Source organism: Protomyctophum bolini, assembly GCF_963924005.1.
Source record: "Protomyctophum bolini genome assembly, chromosome: 23".
Lineage (NCBI taxonomy): Eukaryota > Metazoa > Chordata > Actinopteri > Myctophiformes > Myctophidae > Protomyctophum > Protomyctophum bolini.
The window spans coordinates 207736-228914 of NC_137884.1; the positions used below are offsets into that span (position 1 = coordinate 207736).

The 21179-nt window shown below is 42.1% G+C and overlaps 5 protein-coding genes across 5 annotated transcripts; 4 read left to right on the forward strand and 1 right to left on the reverse strand.

Moving 5' to 3' along the window:
* Positions 1-11014: 11014 nt before the first annotated feature.
* Positions 11015-11392, forward strand: LOC308311264 (histone H2B 1/2-like; the record flags this gene model as incomplete). Its single annotated transcript, XM_080757911.1, has 1 exon — positions 11015-11392. The coding sequence occupies one exon, from the start codon at positions 11015-11017 to the stop codon at positions 11390-11392; it is 378 nt and encodes a 125-aa protein (XP_080614037.1).
* An 866-nt stretch (positions 11393-12258) lies between these two features.
* Positions 12259-12642, reverse strand: LOC308311262 (histone H2A-like; the record flags this gene model as incomplete). The annotated part of the gene is made up of 1 exon (XM_080757909.1): positions 12259-12642. The coding sequence occupies one exon, from the start codon at positions 12640-12642 to the stop codon at positions 12259-12261; it is 384 nt and encodes a 127-aa protein (XP_080614035.1).
* A 917-nt stretch (positions 12643-13559) lies between these two features.
* Positions 13560-13970, forward strand: LOC308311260 (histone H3.2; the record flags this gene model as incomplete). The annotated part of the gene is made up of 1 exon (XM_080757907.1): positions 13560-13970. The coding sequence occupies one exon, from the start codon at positions 13560-13562 to the stop codon at positions 13968-13970; it is 411 nt and encodes a 136-aa protein (XP_080614033.1).
* A 3147-nt stretch (positions 13971-17117) lies between these two features.
* LOC308311258 (histone H1-like) lies at positions 17118-17749 on the forward strand (the record flags this gene model as incomplete). The annotated part of the gene is made up of 1 exon (XM_080757905.1): positions 17118-17749. One exon carries the CDS (start codon positions 17118-17120, stop codon positions 17733-17735), a length of 618 nt encoding a protein of 205 aa, XP_080614031.1. The 3' UTR covers positions 17736-17749.
* Positions 17750-19082: 1333 nt separating this feature from the next.
* LOC308311265 (histone H4) lies at positions 19083-19489 on the forward strand. The gene has a single exon (XM_080757912.1). It carries the CDS (start codon positions 19093-19095, stop codon positions 19402-19404), a length of 312 nt encoding a protein of 103 aa, XP_080614038.1. The 5' UTR covers positions 19083-19092; the 3' UTR covers positions 19405-19489.
* The last annotated feature ends 1690 nt before the right edge of the window (positions 19490-21179 follow it).

Genomic DNA, 21179 nt, shown 5'->3' on the forward strand with positions numbered 1-21179 from the left:
GACTGTTTACCGCTTCACCTCCCAATGTATGAATGAATGAACCATTGTAAAGCGATTTGAGCACTTGGAAAAGCGCTATAAAAATGCAATTCATTATTATTATTGTTAAAAGGGGTTCCCGCCCAAAATGGGTTAATGAGCCGATCCTCTTATGTTCTAGTTAAAGGGACACACAATGTTAGGCTTTAGTTCAATGTTTGTTTTGTAAACGCATTGACAATGAAGGGACCATTTACACCATAATGTGTCATTTACGTCATATTGTCTCTTTATTGTTAACGGTGTTTAATGTTTGTCTTTGCACCTTTTGTTTTACATCACCATTACATCACCTAATCAACACATGTGAAGTGAGCGCCCCTCACTTCACACGGGTGTGATTTTTGACTTACACAAACATTAAATTCCCATTGACAATGAATGGAGAACTTTACATCATAGTGAGCAAATCCAGTGCTAACTGCAGCCTCCTCCTCCAAACCTTAAATATTAGTATCATCAGAATATGATCAGGTTATCATCTGGTAGGCCTACACATACATTATTTTCCCACAGGTCAGCAAAATTGTTAATTCATAGACTGGAACAATACTATTGCCAATTAAAGTTTTATCAAATGCTTCCACTTCTCAGTATACAGTATAAGGTGATTAAAAATATGGCTTACAATACAGTACGTTATCAATGAATCCTTACAATGCAGTCATTTATGAATGAATCATTACAATACAGTCATTTATGAATGAATCATTACAATACAGTCATTTATGAATGAATCATTACAATACAGTCTTTTATGAATGAATCAATACAACACAGTTATTTATGAGTGAATCATTACAATAGTAATTTATGAATGAATCATTACAATACAGTAATACACCTGCTGTGTGTGTGTGTGTGTGTGTGTGTGTGTGTGTGTGTGTGTGTGTGTGTGTGTGTGTGTGTGTGTGTGTGTGTGTGAGGATAGTGTTGATTTCGTTGACAAAAACTATGATGAAAAATGACAAAAATTGACAAAAATAACATACAAACAAAATTAAAACTAATTAAGCTATCATGACTAAAACAAGGACTAAATATATCCAGTAGAACTAAAAGACAAGGCATTTTATGTTTGGTTGTGCTCTGCCGATCTACAATCTCACAACGTGTCGCACTGTGAGGCGTTGTGAGATTGTAGATCTGCTATTTTCAGCATGCAACCAAATGTACAATCAGCCATTACGAAACCAAAATACATTGTAGTCGACTAAAATCTTACACTATTTAGTAAACTAAAACTAGACTAAGACTAAAACATTTCAGATGATCAAAATGACTAAAACTGAATACAACAACAGTGAGGAGCCCCCACCGGGAGGATGTAGAGCCTTCGTCCTCCTCCTCCCGCACAACACTCCTTGATGGCAGGTTATGTTGGGGGTCCCCAGTTCAATAAGATTATTTTTTATTCAATAACAGTGGTTCTCAAACATTTTCATGCATCAAGGACCCCCACATTGAGATTATATATTTGGCTGCAAAGTCTGCACTGCTTAGGCAAGTCAGATTTAACTTAAATACCTTATATTTAATATTGTGAGCTTGTAGATATGTTCAAGCTGTTACTTTGGACTTGTTTATCTGTAAAGAAAGACTGACTATAGGAAGGAGGTGGATCTGCTTACAGAGTGGTGCAGTTCGCATAACCTCTTTCTGAATGTGGACAAAACAAAGGAGATGGTGGTTGGTTTTAGGAGGAGAGCCAGCAGCTGCCACCTACACCACTGACCATCGGTGGTGCCCATGTGGAAAGGGTTAATAGTATCAAATTCCTGGGGGTGCATTTGGCAGACGATCTGACCTCCACGATCAACACCACAGCCATCATCAAGAAGGCTCAGCAGAGACTTTACCCCCTCCGGAGGCTCAGGAAGGCGGGCCTTCCCATTCCCCTCCTCACCACCTTATACAGGGGCACCATATAGAGTCAATCCTGACCTACAGCTTCACCTCTTGGTTCGGCAGCCTCAAGGCACAGGAACAACACCAGCTGAATCGGGTGGTGGAGACAGCTGGAAGGATCATTGGTGCCTCTGTTCCCCCCTTGTTGGAGCTCTATAAAGAGCCACCAGCATCAATTGGGACCCTCATCATCCCTCCCACGGCCTGTTTATGCTCCTACCCTCAGGGAAAAGGTACAGGAGTATTAGGGCAAGGACAACTAGGATGAAAAACAGTTTTTTCCCAAGTGCAGTGAGGCTCTTAAACGAACTGCGCCCCCTACCCCCCCTCCCCCGGCTCGTAAACGAGCTGCGCCCCCTCCCCCGGCAAAATGAATGAAGCGTTGGACTGAACTGGACAAAAAAATGTACTTTGGATGCACAATAGGACTTTAAAAAAACAGTGCTGGTAACGTTTTGTTTTTAAGGATAGCACCATGCCACTTTACTTATTTATAGGTTGTGCGTGGTGTTGGTAACTCTTAACTTTTCCATATGAATTGCATGTCATCATACATACTGGGGCTCTTTTTAAATGTTTTAGTTTTTAGCTTGTGTTTTAAATAGGCTCTATGTTTTATGTTGCACTGCCAATAACTGAGGGGAAACGATATGTCATGTTCTTTTGTATGCAAGCACATAGGAAAATGACAAATAAATGATTCTGATTAATCCGGACGATTAATTAATCGAACCGATGCATCTATAAACGACTAAAATCAGCCGATACCGATGTGTTTGCCGATTAATCTCCCATCACTACTCTGAAAGAATAGATTCAAAGTTTGTGCCACATCTTCACGATTAAAGAAAAATAGCAGATCTACAAGCTAGTAGTCCCGTGCTATGAGCTTGTAGATCTGCTATGTTTCAATAGCAAAAGTATAACATAATGCTAAAAACACCAAAAGACGTTCTCTTCCTGAATGTTAAAATCTCAACCCAGTCAGGCAGGGTGTGAGCTGTTTTGTTTGTAATAGTAAGTATGTAATTTGGACATTAAACTGTCATAACACTGCTCTATAGCTAAAGATCAGGGGCAGGCAGATGACATGGAAGAACCAAGTCCCATCACACCTGCAAGGCTTCTTCAGTGGATCACAGGGCAAGGTCACATCCCACTACTTCCCTCAGAGAAGGATTTTGGGGTAGTTATCGACTTCAACCACGACTGCGCTACAGAGTTTAAGGAGCACACTGTCTGTTTCCCAGTTGTGAGTGCATGTGCCGCAGGACCATTACGCTTCCGATAAAACACGTGAGCTCCTCGGAGCAATTCAAAGCTGTTTTAACAGAGGCTTTTTATCTAGGGCAAGAATTTAGCCCAGTCTAGCTCTGTCTAAAGAATTTCTAGAACAATATCCATCCAGTTTTAGGGTGTCGTTTTAATTTTGTTCAGACAATTTCCACTACTTCTGTATGACATATTACAGAGAACATTTTCTTCAAGATGTCGTCTTGAACATTTGGTTAGGTACCCATACAACCAAAGTATGACTGATATATTTAGTACTGTCTGGCCTTTTTTCTTTCACTTAAAGGGCGACTTTAAGGTTCATGGTTTAAGTTATTAGAGAAACTAAAAGGTGAGTATTAATTACTTTCATTTTAGGGGATTTTAGCTCTTTTTGACAGGGGGGCAGGGGCATTCAAGCATGGGGCTAAATATGTTTTTTTTTACAAAATTTGATGGCGATTAAAAAATAAATCACAGGGTATGCGCGTGACATCATCATCATACCTGTAAGTTATGCGGGAATGCCTACTGAGTGGCAAAAACTACTTTCTGGACTTGACAGCCCATACATCCAAACAGAAAAGTCTTATTTGATTGCATTAAATTACTTTAAACAACATTAAATTCACTTTGCCACTCGATCTGCCATTCACTTTATGCATGCACATACCCTCTATAGAATGTAACAAACATGACACACAGTATATGGCTTCCCCCAGTAGGCCTCCTTCACATTCAGTTTGGCCAATTCTGTGGCCAGATTTAATTTCCTGTGGTTTATTAGGACTATAGTAAATAATAAAAATAAATCATCATAAAATGTTGTATTTCTTTTTTTACCTATTTAGCCCCATTCTCGAATGTCAAAAAGAGCTAAAATTCCTAAAACGAAAGAAAGCAGCAAATGAAAAAAATGAACACTCCTTTATTTCTTCGAGTGCTTATTATTCTATTCATAAACCTAACCTACTACAAAATGAGTGGACGAGGCAAAACCTTACTGAATCAAATTATGGGAAGAGATGAAGAGATGCGTAAAAAGGCAACTCATTTTAAAATGTAAATATTTAAATATGGAACGGAATAAAGAGTATAATAAACTAATGCAACTATATGTTGAACTCAAATGTAAAAGTAGACGACATTACTAGCACTTTGAAGATTTTTAATAATGATTATTTTAATGCAGCTAAAGTACAAGCAGGCTTCGATATGGACGAACCAGCAAACATACGAAAAGTTATAGAGAAATATAAAGAGAGACAGGAGTTTAACTGTATAAATGCACTGACAAATAAACATGGTCAAATTGTAAATGATGATAATGGAATAATGGAATTGATTGTGGAACATTTTAAGGAAATGTATTGTGGTGATGGTACTTTGTTGGATGCAGAGGCCTTTTTATCAGAGGTGAAAAAAATAGATGGAGTGCACTTTGACACACTCCTGGGTGATTTCACAAGCGAGGAAGTAAAAAAAGCAATTTCTTTGTTAAACCGAGGGAAGTCTCCCGGCCCGGATGGCCTACCCTCCGAATTTTATCAGGTCTTTGCTAACGAACTTGCTGATATTTTGGCCTCTGCATTTAATGACGGGTGTTTTAAGAAGTCAATGCATGACGGGTTTTATCAGGGTACCATCTCGATGATCTTTAAAAAAGGGGATGAAATAGATATAAATAATTGGAGACAGATCACACTAACTAATATAGAATATAAGATACTCGCCAAAATCATAATGATAAGACTAAATACAGTATTAAACGAAATAATTGAAAAAGAACAGACATGCGCCATTAAAGGACGTATGATGTGGGACAATTTAAATAGGATCAGAGAGATGATAAACTCACGTCATGAGCCTGGCTTTTTTATTGTTGGCTTTGACCAAAAGAGAGCTTTTGATTTTGTAAATAGAGAATATTTATGGGGTGTTTTAGATAAATATGGGTTTCCACAGGTATTTATAAAAATGGTTAAAATGTTGTATGCAAAATCTCAGGTGGCGGTAAAAGTAAATGGAAGGACGTCTAATTACATTGACATAAAGAAAGGGGTGAAACAGGGCTGTCCGCTGAGCGCAGCGCTCTACGTTCTGGCCATCAGCCCATTACTAAATAAAATAAAAAATGATAACCGAATACAAGGAGTTCGGATTAATAGAACGGTAGCCAAGGTGTCCGCATACGCGGACGATGTAACTGCCTTTATAAAATCGCAGAGAGAACTGGATTATGTCAGAGAACACTTCCACCTCTATGAGCAGGTCGCGGGGGCCAAGCTAAATGAGACCAAAACGGAATGTATTTGGATAGGAGAGGAGGATCGGAGGCCGGCCCTGCTCATGGAGGTGAAAGAGGAAATGAAAATACTTGGCATTTTCTTTGCTAATAGGGACTGTGCAAAAAATAATTGGGACAGAAAAGAAATGGAAATACATGCCGAAGTTGAAAAATGGAAAGTTAGGGACACAACTTATAAATCGAGAATAGAGATTGTAAAAACATTTATTTTGTCAAAGTTATTGTTCCTGGCCACCATTTTTCCGCCACCTGAGAAATGCATAACAAGAATTAATAGGATGTGTGTACGCTTGATTTGGGGAAACAACCGGGAGGTTGCCAAAAGGATTTTTATGTTTAAAAGTGTCAAAGAGGGAGGCCTTGGCGCAATGGACGTCGGCAGCAAAATAATGATTGCATTCTGTAAAAATGTGGCTAGGGGCATTCTGTGTGGAGCAGCTTGGGTAGGAGACCACAAAACATGGAGAAAACAGAGGGGCAGGGGCAGACTGTCACTGCCATACTATAAACTGGCATATGGGGACTTTACCACAAAACATAGCAATTTAAATATTAACTGGGGAACCCAATCAAATAAAATAATATAAGTAATAAGATATATGGAGGTATGGTACTTTTTAAACACTGCACCTTTGAAGAAAGTAAAAACCTAGTAAATAATTTTAACAGTGGCCTCGTCACTGGGAAGATGCAGGACGTTATGTGGTTAACTGCCCACTTCCAACTAGAGCAGTGGTTAAATGGAGCTGCTTTGTAACCACGACGGAATGCCCCATGCCAGACTGCAGAACTAGAGACCATATGGCACTTACTCGTAGACTGCAAGAGATCAAAAGCAATCTGGAGCAAGATGCACGATTTAGGTGTGAAGGTGCCATGCCACAGAGACATTTTGTACGGTAATTTTAACTGCAGAAAAGAAGATTATGATATATTTTGGGTTTGTATTTGTGTGACAATTTTTAGGATCTGGATAACTCGGTGTAAAATGTCAATAGACCACCTAGTAATTGATGCAAACACTGTGTTTAAACATATTAAAACGGAACTTAAAAGGAGAAAAAAACAATGGATCTGAAGAGATTGCACACACACCTAAACTGGCCCACCTTGGCACTGTAGCATGTCTGGAACAGTCCAGACAAATATAATCTTTGTAACGTATATATATATATCTTTTCTGCCCTTATTCTGCCTTATCCTGATGTGAGGACTCCCTCTTGGACATGTTATACCTTTAATTGTTGGTATTGAGTGTGGGTGGCTCCGGGGGTTTTGTTGCATGCCAGCTGATAGTCACACATGGCCAGGGACGGATTAGCCTCTCAAGGGCCCCTGGGCCGATCATTTTTGAGGGCCCCCCTGCGCAACATTTATCAGGTTTTTATTAGCAATTTGCACAGCGCACAGATGAGAACACAAAATACAGTGCGCGACCGTGCGCCGGTGCGCGATAAGGCATGCAGCATAGCATTAGCATGATAGCACAGATTCAGAAGGAATTGCTTGCAAAGTTTGTTTGTAATGTTCAAAGTTTAAACGTATCTTACTTTTAACCAAACGCGGGTGAAACAGCGTGCAGCCGTGCACGCACGCGCGCGCACACACATGGAGTGGACGGATTGATGTTTATCAAAAACAACCCTTGTTTAGCGTTTGCTTACAAAAGCGTGTGCCCAGCGTAAATGATAATGCGAATGACCGAACTGGCTGGATTACCGTATTAATATCAGTCAGTCAGTCAAAGCCAAGGAGAATGTTACAATACTAATTCACCATCGAGCAGCCTCTGCACTGTCTGAATGTCACACTAACATGATAGCAGGATAAAAACGGATAGCCTGTCTATCCATCCATGAGCAACATATTATCTATCTAGCTCTGGTCCATAGCTCTAATGTGTTGTACGTATTAGAGGTAGGCTATGGAATGGAACAGAGCTACTATCGATCTATCTACAAAGTATTAGCATAAAACAAATTGATTATATATATTATATGAAAACAAACATAACAATATGATGAATATCACTATTTTGTGATAATTGCTGAAAAGATAGTGATATAATATTTTGACATATTATTTCCACCCCTACCTCATATCACTTCATTAAAGAAAAATCACACCCATGTTAAGTGAGGGGCGCTCTTGTCATCATACATCAGATATCATCTCATACTGGCCAATCAGAATGCCTGTTGCCTGTGATTGATTAGCTGATTTGCTCGTTTACATATGACATACATTTTCCCTTCAATGTCAATGGCGTTTAATTTATGTCATATTTAGCAGAATTTTGACGAAATTTCTCTGTTGATAATTTTATTCATTTCACTAAGGTCCAAGGCCAATAAGGGTAACAAAATACAAATACAAAATATGTAATTTTCTCAACAATTATGACAACATTTATTTAAAGTAATAAGTGATGATAGCCTATAAAGTTTTTGGTGCTGCACAAAAAAAATCACAATATTTAATTATTACATAATATATTTGAGCATTTTGAGGCAACAACATATTCATATTTGCAAATCTGCCTGAAACAAGTAATCAACATAATAATCCATTATATTTCTAGTCTTTATAGCTTCAGGATATACCTATAACTCCTGGTGGTCAGGGACGGGGTGGGAGTGACTCCCATTAACTTACAGCCTTCAAGGCCCCCGGCGGCCTGTGGCCCCTCTTCAATGGGACCTCCAAAGTGGGCCCCACTTTGGACCACAGCTTCACAGTATGGTGGAGCAGTGGTCTGCAAAGGGCCCACTTTGACGCCCAGCCTGTAGGGCCCCAGCCCCCAGGATCCTGCGCTGCGTTTCAGGCTCCCCTGTGGCCCCTCCTCAATGGGACCTCTCAAAGTGGGCCCCTTGAGGACCACTGCTTCACAGTACGGTGGAGCAGTGGTCCGCAAAGGGCCCACTTTGACGCCCAGCCTGTAGGGCCCCAGCCCCCAGGAGCCTGCGCTGCGTTTCAGGCTCAGACCGAGGGAGAATACAGAGCAGAGGAGGGGCCCACACACATTTGAAATTGGTCCTCAAAGGGCCCACCCCCCCATTCTGGGGGGTGTTAGAGGCCGGGCTCCAGGGGCCCTTGTCAGTGCCTCAAACCCAGTACTGCGCGACGCGGTCCAGTTTCCCGCGAAGGGCCCCTGGGAGCCAAGGGCCCCTGGGCCGCGGCCCAACTGGCCCTATGGCTAATTTGTCCCTGCACATGGCACCAAAGCATGGTGCTATTTGTTGGCGAGTGGCGAGACCCTCGGAGCAGCACATACAGACGCAGGCATTTGGGCTTTAGGGGGTGTCGCGGATAGTACACATCGCACCAAAGGATGGTACTGTGGCGCTCGCGCTCCCTGGCGCCTATAAGTGGCTGTGAGCTAAATGTATTTGATGTATGTATTATGTATTGATGATGTATTATGATGTATGTATTTGATGTGATGTTTTTATACGATGACAAGCAGTATATTTTTATATGGATTTCCAAGCTTTGATTTATGTGATGAATTTAATAAAATACTTCTGGTAAAGCTTGTACTCTCTCTGAATGAATGAAATTTGGTGCCAATAAAGAACATGTTAATTAATGTAGTAGGCTATAGTTAATCCGGTTCCTGGTTTCAGCAGGCCGGTTTCTGTCAGGTTTTATCATTATCTTACGTTGCAATATTCAGAATACAGTGTTTCCCTGTATAGTTAGGTAAAGTTAGCTTAAAGGAAGACTGACACGCCCCTCGGGAGCTAATAACTGCTATCAAACAATGCTATCATGATTCTGACGTCAGAGTGGCGAAAGCTTTCCCCAACGACTTCTATGCGGGCTCGCCGGGCTTGGTGGCCGTGGTAGCATAGCAACTTATGCTACTATTTTGGTGTCACATTTAGCTTGAATACTGGGTGAAAGTCTCATTCAAAAAATTAATTTTTCGCAACATTGTTCAGGTGAACTGTGTGTTTATGCTTGTTCATTGTAATAATCAATATCGCTATGATTATTTTATTTATCGCCGCGTCGCTCCGCATGACAACATACAGTCTAGCCCGTCTCAGATGCAGGCTGCACACACACGGACTGGGCATGTGTGTACGCACACACACACACGGCTATAGTGCATGACAGCGGGGAAGAGAGCTACAGACGCCCGAGGCAGATTCCGTGCCATTGCGTGTGTGTGTGTGTGTGTGTGTGTGTGTGTGTGCGTACACACATGCCCAGTTCAATGCGGGGACCTGACCAGAGACTATACGTCCGTCCGTGTGTGTGCAGCCTGCATCTGAGACGGGCTAGACTGTATGTTGTCATGCGGAGCGACGCGGCGATAAATAAAATAATCATAGCGATATTGATTATTACAATGAACAAGCATAAACACACAGTTCACCTGAACAATGTTGCGAAAAATTAATTTTTTGAATGAGACTTTCACCCAGTATTCAAGCTAAATGTGACACCAAAATAGTAGCATAAGTTGCTATGCTGTGTGTGTACACACATGCCCAGTCCCCCGTAGAGGCTCATGATCTCGTCCGCAAGACTATGCCTCGGCATAGCGATATTTATTATTACAATGAATACAAACATAAACACACTATAGTTCACTTGAACAATGTTGTGGTAACTAACTACGGTATTACAGAGTGAGAGCGAGGGTGTACATGTCAGCCTGCGGCTGAGAGGGGAAAAGAACAGTAGTCGCGCTGCTCTCACAGCGGCCAGACAACAGCAGACCGTCCGTAGTCGCGACTGTCGCGCTGCGGGGCTGAGAGGTCTCAGAGCGGGCAGACAGGGGTGTTGGCGACCGGGGGAACATGGGACTCCAGTCCAAAATGTGCGCTTGTGCTGCAGTTCCCCTAAAAAACCCCACGCCAACCTCAATTGCATTCAAACTAAGCATTTCTGGCGAAAAAATATTTTTTTTCAATTACATTTATAGCCAATATGACGCTAAATGTACCGTCAAAAACGCTAGCCTGACCTATAGCCACTTGTTGCTAGCGCCGTAGCCCCGTTTCAAACTGTTTCAAACTGTTTTCAGTCAGACCACGTGATGTGCTGTACCACCCATATTAATTTCGGGGCATGTCAGCGGACCTTTAAGTTGTGGCAAATGAATATGCAGATATACCTTTATAATGGGGAAATGTGGGTGTCATAGCAGCAACAGCAGTCAAAAAGGAGGGTCAATGCAAAATCAAAACAAAACACATTATGATAAAAAGGGGCTTTAAATTATACATTTACAATACATATTAATAATGTATAAAGAGGCTAGTATATTTAGCCCCTCACAATGATACAGGGACAATAGAGCACACGAGCGGAAAACATAATACAGAAAACAAAGTCTCTTTGTGGCAGGATCAGCCAATCATATGCTAGGAGTCCCACGCTTCATTTGCATTGGCTTTGTATAAATAGTGGTACGAGAGCGTCTTCTTACACATTCTTCACTGCAACTGAACTATTCTACTGAATACAAGCACGATGCCTGAAGTAGCAAAGCCAGCGCCCAAGAAGGGCTCCAAGAAGGGCGCCGTCACCAAGACCGCCACGAAGGGCGGCAAGAAGCGCAGAAAGGGCAGGAAGGAAAGCTACGCCATCTACATATACAAGGTCTTGAAGCAGGTCCACCCCGATACCGGTGTCTCTTCCAAGGCCATGGGCATCATGAACTCCTTCGTCAACGACATCTTTGAGCGCATCGCCGGTGAAGCCTCCAAACTGGCTAACTATAACAAGCGCCGCACCATCTCATCCAGGGAGATTCAGACCGCCGTCCGCCTGCTGCTCCCCGGTGAGCTGGCCAAGCACGCAGTGTCTGAAGGCACCAAAGCTGTGACCAAGTACACCAGCTCCAAGTAAACTGTTCTGTCTGCTCTAAACACAACGGTCCTTTTAAGGACCACTCATCTTTTCCTTGAAAGAGTTCATTCAAATACTATAAGCAAATGGCCTTTTCACAGCCTGTAGGCTAAACCAGTTGGTCCAGGTCAGTCTTCTGACACTCTTCTGAATAACTGCTAATACTGGGCATGTAAAGTTTTTAATAGTACTGCAGATTAATTCATAAGCCTGTTGAAATTAATTTAATTTACTCTACTACACTAGCAATCATGTAAAATGAACATATGATCCACAAGTTAAAAAATATATAAAATATACACAATACAACAGCTGCAAGCATGGCACATGATCTAAAAAAATATATAATTCGTCTAATTTCTTCATATCTTGACTTCACTGAAGATCATATCTCAACACTATAAGCAAATGGCCTTTTCACAGCCTGTCAGCTAAACCAGGTCAGACGTCTGACGCTGAATGATAATACAAGGCTTGTTTTAATTATATTATATATATTAAGTACCAGGTAATGATTGCTGTAAGTGGCATTTGTGTATGAACAACTTTAAAGAAGCTTGTAAAAATAAGACTTCATTAAAAGGTCTGTCATAGGCCAATGTGTGTCAAAACAGCTGCATGCATGGCACACATGATCTTTAAATAATAAATGTATAATTGTAATCTCTTCATAACCTCAATGTTTAGAGACAAGGTTCATTTTACTACTACTTATTTAAATAATACTAGAGGAATTAACAAGGAAGTTAAATAGCATAATTGATACATTTATATAATGTGGACGATATCAGAAATGACCCTCATATAGAAACAGTGGGTGGCTCTTAAAAGAGCCTTTGTGGGGTTTGGTCAGTCGAAATGAAGGTTTATTTCTTGGCAGCTTTCTCAGTCTTCTTGGGCAGCAGAACAGCCTGGATGTTGGGCAGCACACCGCCCTGAGCGATGGTCACTCCGCCCAGCAGTTTGTTGAGCTCCTCGTCGTTGCGGACGGCCAGCTGGAGGTGACGGGGGATGATACGACTCTTCTTGTTGTCACGGGCAGCGTTTCCAGCCAACTCCAGGATCTCAGCGGTCAGATACTCGAGGACAGCCGCCAGATAGACCGGGGCGCCGGCACCGACTCTCTGGGCATAGTTGCCTTTACGCAGCAGCCTGTGGACACGACCTACGGGGAACTGGAGCCCGGCACGGGATGAGCGGGTCTTGGCCTTCTGCCTCACCTTTCCTCCGGTTTTGCCTCGACCACTCATTTTGGTTTTGTAGAATAATAAGCACTCGAAGAAATGTGCTGGGGTAGAGGCGTGCGAGACCTTTTATATATTCAGCTTAGTAAAGTATAGTGTGGGGTTGTGCGCCCCACCAATCATAGAGACGGATGAGAGCGCGGGCTGAGTGTGTATGAGTTTCCCACCAATCACTGCTAGTGGAGTGATCGGTTCCTCCCAGTGTAAACTCTGACTCCTCCCAAATAGGGAGGTTCCTGACCACACATCTTCAACAACACTGAAAGTGTGTGTGCTGCACTGCTGCCTCTCAGAGCTAGTGAGATAAAATGCTAGCCTGATTGTCAAACCAGGCTAATAAAATGCAGCAGTTTGCTCAAGTTACATGTCAGTACAACTGCTTTACAGAGAGAGAAATGTTAAGAACCATACAAACAGACCACATGTAAATAAGATTAAGAAACCCCAGTTGACATAATACATTTAGTGTCACAGCATGGATTTCAGTGCCTGCATATAATATTCAAGTGCAAGACACGTTTTAGCTCTAGTCCACAATCATCACTTCTGTGCCAAAAGCACATAGGCCTACATGTAAGATTGACCACATTAATATTTTGCATTAGTATTTTACACACATACATCCTTGTGTTTAGTGACAAAAGGAAAGGTGTCCATGGAGATGCAAACTAGAACAAATGCCCTTCGATTAGTTAATCCAAGATTCGTGAAATAGGCCCCTGGTATTCCATAGTATTTATTAGCTATATTACAGCAGTCCCAGTCAGATTGACCAATCGGTGCCAGTGATGCATGGTACCTCCCCAAACAAGGAGGTTTCAGAACACTGACCAATCATAGGACGACGGCGTCTCCGTGGCGCTAATAAAATCAGCAGTTTGCTCTGCTTAGTCATTCTATTCTAGACCTCTATACAACAGACAATGGCCAGAACTAAGCAGACAGCTCGTAAGTCCACCGGGGGCAAAGCGCCCAGGAAGCAGCTCGCCACCAAGGCAGCTCGTAAGAGCGCGCCGGCCACCGGCGGAGTGAAAAAGCCTCACCGTTACCGTCCCGGTACAGTGGCTCTGAGGGAGATCCGTCGTTACCAGAAATCCACCGAGCTGCTGATCCGCAAGCTGCCCTTCCAGCGCCTGGTGAGGGAGATCGCCCAGGACTTCAAGACCGACCTGCGCTTCCAGAGCTCCGCCGTCATGGCTCTGCAGGAGTCCGCAGAGGCTTATCTGGTCGGTCTGTTTGAAGACACCAACTTGTGCGCCATCCACGCCAAGAGGGTGACCATCATGCCCAAAGACATCCAGCTGGCCCGTCGTATCCGCGGAGAACGTGCTTAAACAAATCCGTCACTGTCACAACCCCAAAACGGCTCTTTTAAGAGCCACCACATGTGTTATTTAAAGAGCTATTATCCTTTGGTATTGACTAGTTATGCACTTTTAACTAACTGAACAATGAGCCAAAAATGACAATTATTAATTTGGTAATGTGTGCTGAGAAAATTTGACTAACTCTCATGTGCACATTAAAGTGTTTATTCATCAATGCCATTGCACAAAAAAACAATACAAATACTGTATCATTTGAGTTACATTGTGTGAAGGCTATAATAAGTCATTAAAACTGCTACCTGTGTGTGCTCCTTACTATTATCTCAGACACCCATTCACATGAAATTATTATCATTAGTTTAGCATTCATTTGTAAGTAATCACTTTTTTGGTTTACTATGAAAGGCAATGCCAATTTTATTTCCACAAGGCAATTCAATGTGCTTTACACAGAACACCAAGCAAAGGAAACATATTTGTGAAATGACATTAGAATACTGAATATGCAAACAAATCACACCCGTGTGAATTGAGGGGCGCTCTTATACGTCATCATACATCATCTCATTCTGGCCAATCACAATGTATGTCCTCGTCTTCAATGTTTGTGTTAACACAAACACTCAGAACTGGCCATTCATTGTCAATGGCATTAAATGTTTGTGTTTAGGACACACTGTTTACGTGCACACTAATTGCCTTCAGCTCCTAGTCCTGTAAATGTTTTAAACCTTTTTGTAATCAGTAGGCTTTTTTGTTGTTTCATGCTCTTTAAATGTTCTAATATTGTATTTTTCTTATATGAAGTATTGCTAAACGTTTATTTTAATGTATTTTATGATGTAATTTTTATATGGAAAGCACTTTGGGTCAACTTCTGTTGTTTTTAAATGTGCTATATAAATAAAGGTGACTTGACTTGACTTGACTAAAGGCTCGACATAGATGGGGCTTGTGCCCCGCAAATAATAACAATACTGCAAGTCTGTGACTCTGTGTGATCTTGTAGATCTGCTATTCTGCTATTAATCAGCATCGCTAGGGGGGGGGGGGGGGGGGGATACATCCTGACCCAGAGAATCACAACCTTAGATTTACTCCTTTTATGTTGAACTGACACATGCAATACTGGAGAATGAAAACAGTTTGATCTGCACATCACTGCATTCATTTCTTAATGTTTACTTGAGTCCAGCTGTGTGAGGCTCCATAACCATAAAGGCCTATTCATAGTCTGGATCTTCGGTGGTTACGTGACCACCGAACTACAACATGACGTCACGAGCCGCGGTGAAGAGCAAACCACCGCCACCGCTCCAGCCCTTCTCTCTGTTTTTACTCACCGCCGCTCAGCGTTATTTCAGCTCCGGTGGTCACCTCACCACCGGAGCGGTGGTCACCTCACCACCAAAAATCCAGACTATGAATAGGCTTTTAGGCGCCAGAGAGCGCGAGCAAACAGCACCATGCTTGGGTGCCATGTGTACTATCCGCAGCACCCCCCAACGCCCAAATGCCTGCACCTGCATGTGCTGTTCTGAAGGTCTCGCCACTCGCCAACAATTAGCACCATGCTTTGGTGCCATGTGTGTCTATCCGCTGGCATGCAACAACACCCACAGAACCGCACACTCAGTATAAACATTTAAAAGTATAAAACATGTAGACATACCGCAACCGGGAGTCCTCACATCAGAATACTACTCACTGTGGCAGAATAAGGGCAAAAAATATATTTACATAAATGTTACAAAGTACATTTGTCTGGGCTGTGCTAAAATTACTACTACTACTAACCCTACAGTGCCAAAGTGTGCCAGTTTAAGTGCGTGTGCAGTCTCTTCAGGTCCATTGTTTTTCTCCTTTTAAGTTACTCAAATTTGTTTAAAAAATACCGTACAAAATGTCCCTGTGACATGGCACCCTCACGCCTATATCGTGCATCTTGCTCCAGATTGCTTTTGACCTATTGCAGTCTTCTATGAGCAAGTGTCATAATGGTCTCCAACTCTTCACAGTCTGGCATGGGGCATGGTCACCTCACCACCCAAATTCTAGACTATGAATAGGCCTTAACCAAGCTTGTCTCAGAGTCACCTCACCTAAATATGCACTGCCACCTCTGTCATGAATCCATCCATTACTACTATAATGTACTTTGATATCACTGTTGAGAACGGATTACTTATAAGTACTTAATTAATGGCCTCATTGATCATGACACTTAGCTGAATAAATATTGAAAGAAAGTGTGGGTGGCTCTGAAAAGAATACATATGAAGTAGTGTCCATAAAATACATTATAGTCTCCATGTTGTCCATAATGTCACGACACTACAACAAATACTTTTGTATTAATACAAAGGTATAGTCTACTGTACACACCAGTTTAAGTAAAATAATGCATGCCAACATGCAACATCATGTTCCAAAGTCAGATTTGTCTGCTCACATCATCAAGCATGGAAGTAGTGTATCAGTGTAGCTTATGTTTGCCATAACCAAAGACATAATGTACCTGCAGTTGATTGAAGATGAAAACATATTTTTTGTATTTTGATAGCAATACGTTTTTGACCACAAAAGTATTACAACCTCTGGCATTGGAATGTGGTATCAACTCCACCATGCTGTTGTCAACTGGAGTGTGTTTACTTGTGTCAGAAAACCTTCTTTTTATAGAAAAACGGAAGACAAAACAAAAGTATAGTTTATGTTATTGCGTCGCCATGAATGTCTGCTAAGAGGAGTTTGAGTATCATTGTCAATTTATCATAGTTTAAATTGTTTTAGAATACAAATGATAGGAAACACTTGTGTCGGACTGTGGAAGGGTGGTGTTTTTTATCATATAACTTAAACACTAGAGTGCTGTTTTCATATCAGATGTATTAATGTAAAAAAGGAGCATGTGTGTTAACTGATCAGCTCTTTGTTGCATTAAATAATATACCCAGTAGATAGTTATATGATGTTTTAATTGAGGAGAAAACACAAAAGTGTCACATTAAGATACTACAGAAGAGCTGCTGTGTATGTTGAGTCTAGATGGTTCTCATGTGGCGTTTAAGTCCAGCCCCTTCAGAGCGTTCAGCATCACACTGTGGGAGTTTACTTTCGAGAAGGAACAGCAATCTACTATCCGAGAGAATAATGGCAGAAGTCGCTCCAGCACCAGCACCAGCTCCGGCCAAGGCAGCCAAGAAGAAGGCAGCAGCAGCTCCCCGACCCAAGAAGACCGGCCCCAGCGTCGCTGAGCTGGTCGTCGAGGCCGTGTCCGCCTCCAAGGAGCGGAGCGGTGTCTCTCTCGCTGCGGTCAAGAAGGCTTTGGCTGCCGGTGGCTACGATGTGGAGAAGAACAAGGTCCGCGTAAAGACCGCGGTCAAGAGCCTGGTCACCAAAGGCACCCTGGTCCAGCTCAAAGGCACCGGCGCGTCTGGCTCCTTCAAGATTAACAAGGCAGAAGCGGTGAAGGTAAAGAAGCCTGCAGCTAAGAAAGCAGTCGAAGCAAAGAAGCCCGTTGCAGCCAAGAAACCCGCAGCGGCTAAGAAATCGCCCAAGAAGGCGGTAGCAAAGAAGCCCGTAGCCGCCAAGAAATCACCCAAGAAAGCCAAGAAGCCTGCCGCAAAAAAAGTAGTAGCTAAAAGCCCGAAGAAGGCCACCAAGAGCCCAAAGAAAGTGGCTAAGAAGCCCGCAGCAGCCAAGAAAGCTCCAGCCAAGAAGGTTGCCAAACCCAAGGCAGCAAAGAAGGCAGCGCCCAAAAAGAAGTAAACTGTCTGCTCCATATTTATACCCACAAAAGGCTCTTTTAAGAGCCAACCACATTGTTTTATAAGAGTATCCTATCCTCACTATAATGGTGTTCATGTGAGCAGCAGGCACTTTATACCTGTTTGTTAGAAGTCAAACACCACGCAATTAATAAAAGGCCAGTTCTAATCTGCCATTTATCTTCACACTGATAAACCATGAATCAGTTTGGTTCAAATCAATTTTGAATAGTGTACAATGATATATGGTAGTTCCAAATAAATAAAATAAAGGACTAGGGTTCCCCAATTAGCGTCCCTCCTCTCCTCTGCATGTTGTAGTATTTAGATAGTTCTGTTATGACTTCTCCTCTGCATGTTGTAGTATTTAGATGGTTCTGTTATGACTTCTCCTCTGCATGCTGTAGTATTTAGATGGTTCTGTTATGACTTCTCCTCTGCATGCTGTAGTATTTAGATGGTTCTTTTATGACTTCTCCTCTGCATGTAGTATTCAGATGGTTCTGTTATGACTTCTCCTCTGCATGTTGTAGTGTTTAGATGGTTCTGTTATGACTTCTCCTCTGCATGCTGTAGTATTTAGATGGTTCTGTTATGACTTCTCCTCTGCATGTTGTAGTATTCAGATGGTTCTGTTATGACTTCTCCTCTGCATGTTGTAGTGTTTAGATGGTTCTGTTATGACTTCTCCTCTGCATGCTGTAGTATTTAGATGGTTCTATTATGACTTCTCCTCTGCATGCTGTAGTATTTAGAATTATCGAGAGTACAGCATAGGAAAATAAGCCATGAAGTCATGTAATGTTATTATTTATGCTTTCCAATGGTTTCTACAAATGTTTACATATAAATGATTGTCTTTATTGTCTCTTGCATGATAATAAAATTTGATATTTAATAATAATATCTCAAACTTATGTAGCGCTTTTTCTCAGGTTCTTCTTGCCCCTCATGTGTAAATTGTATTCTCATGTGTAAAGTGTATTTGGGTACTCACCCAAATACACTTTACACATGAGGGGCAAGAAGAAGCAACATGAAAAATCTACTTTATTAGGGAGTTAAAAAGAAGATTAATGCCAAGGAATAAAACCAATAAAAACAGGGAAAGCAATATTGGAGTGGAAAACATAACAGCAATTATATGATTATAGAGTTGAATAGCAATATTACTGTAAAAACAAATGGTTGATGTGACCAAGGGGGAGGAGTATGTGTGTGGGTGTGGGGGGTGCACATTGGCAACGTCTACGCAGCTCTCTCTGTGCCTGTCCTCCCTTACGTCCTCAGAACACACATAAAAAGGCAAGGCTCTGCTTCTCAAATCATTCACATCTTGAACTACTGCTAAAGCAACGATGTCTGGAAGAGGCAAGGGAGGAAAAGGTCTTGGAAAAGGAGGCGCCAAGCGTCATCGCAAGGTGCTACGTGATAACATCCAGGGAATCACCAAGCCCGCAATCCGCCGTTTAGCTCGCCGTGGCGGAGTGAAGCGTATCTCCGGTCTGATCTACGAGGAGACCCGCGGTGTCCTCAAAGTGTTCCTGGAGAACGTGATCCGTGACGCCGTCACCTACACCGAGCACGCCAAGAGAAAGACCGTGACCGCCATGGATGTTGTCTATGCTCTGAAGAGACAGGGACGCACTCTGTACGGATTCGGAGGTTAATAACGCTGACTTGATCTACCAACAACCCAAAGGCTCTTTTAAGAGCCGCCCACACTTTCTCTACAGAGCAGATTCCATTATACAATTTCTAGGACCTTTTGAAGATTTGTACTTAACTACGGTAGTATATTACTGGTTTGCCCTGAAAAATAAATCCTGGATTTTGCAATCAGAGTTTTTAGTAGCCTTTGACTAGTCTGAACAAACTGTTGTAGTGGAGCGTGCTTAAATAACTGGCACAAACTGGGACATGGGCCATAAAGCTAAAAATTCTCTGCATATATATTTTTTTTATTTGATTCCGTATACATTAATGACAAAGTACTTTTATGAATACAGATGAGAGCTGTGCATCATAACAGCAACAACTATGACACAGGATCAAAGCAAAATACGCTATGCATTTTCTTAAAGTATTATTATAGGACCTCTTAGTATATTGGGTCCCTTATGTACTACTTTTGGCTGCTGTTGACGACACAATAGCACCCAGCTGCAGTCTCGCAGACGAGACGTGCTCCGTGAGGGGGCTGTGCTCTGTGAGGTAAGTGAGGGACCGGAAACTTAACTTTGGTCCATTATTTCTCCACTTTAATAATACCAATTGGTATTGTGTTTTACATCATTTTAATCGTTGATTAGTCAACTTTACAACGAGGTACAGCTTGTACGTCCGTGGAATGAGCAACATTGCTAAACGTCTCCACTTTAATATTACCAATTGTGTGTGTGTAGTATTATGGCTGTCAAACGATTACATTAAAAAAAAATACATTACATTTCTTAAAAATGTATTAGTCATGATTAATGATGTCCAAAATATGCCATATTTTTCTGGAGACTATATTGTTGTGGGAATAGAAAGATAAATAACAGTAGACCATCTTGCCAATCCGACTATACCAGTAAGACGCCCTGAGGGCGAGAAGTGAGGTCACGTGCACACATCTGCCTGGGTGATGGCAGACTACTGGGCGAGCGCTGGTGCTTTGGCATGGGGGGGTCAGATCAACATATGGAATTAATTCTGTACTGGCATTGGAGCGTGTCTTGAGTGTACAGGGTTTGATGAGGTCAGATCAACATATGTAATGTCAGAACAGGTCAGCTCCATATATGGAGATCGAAGGGTGGCAGCGGGGGCAGTGTCTTGAGTGTACAGGGTTTGATGAGGGCCCAGGTAGGGCCGGGCCTTCATTTTTGGGCCTGAGAACTCTACTAATAACTTTGGGTCTAGAGTTTGAATGGACAGGTATCAGTCAAAAAGGAAACATCGAAGAGGAAGGACGGGTGGGGAAGGATCAACATATGGAATGTCAGAACAGGTCAGCTCCATATATGGAGACCTAAGGGTTTGAGGTCAGATGTAGAGTTGCTGGCCGGCTCAGCTCCATATATGGAGATATAGGTGATGATCCAGTCTTTTCCATGTATGGCTATCCAGGGTTTGATTAGGTCAGTGTCGTGATCTTATATCATATATGGAAACGGCCATATATGGTGGTGTGACGTGTCATGAGGCATGATGTCATGAGGCGTGACAATATATGGAGGCGTGACATGACACACTTACTGACTGACTGACGGGAAATGCAGGTTTTCATAGTAAACAGTGGCCTACAGTCGCAACACATTGTTAAGAACTTTGTCCCCCAATGCATATGGTCCTGTGTCTGTGGTCTATGGTCTGGACAAGTATCACTTGTATCATACGGGGTTATAGCAACTTATTACATTACTTAAATGCCTTGATATCATGTCATATTCGACCATAC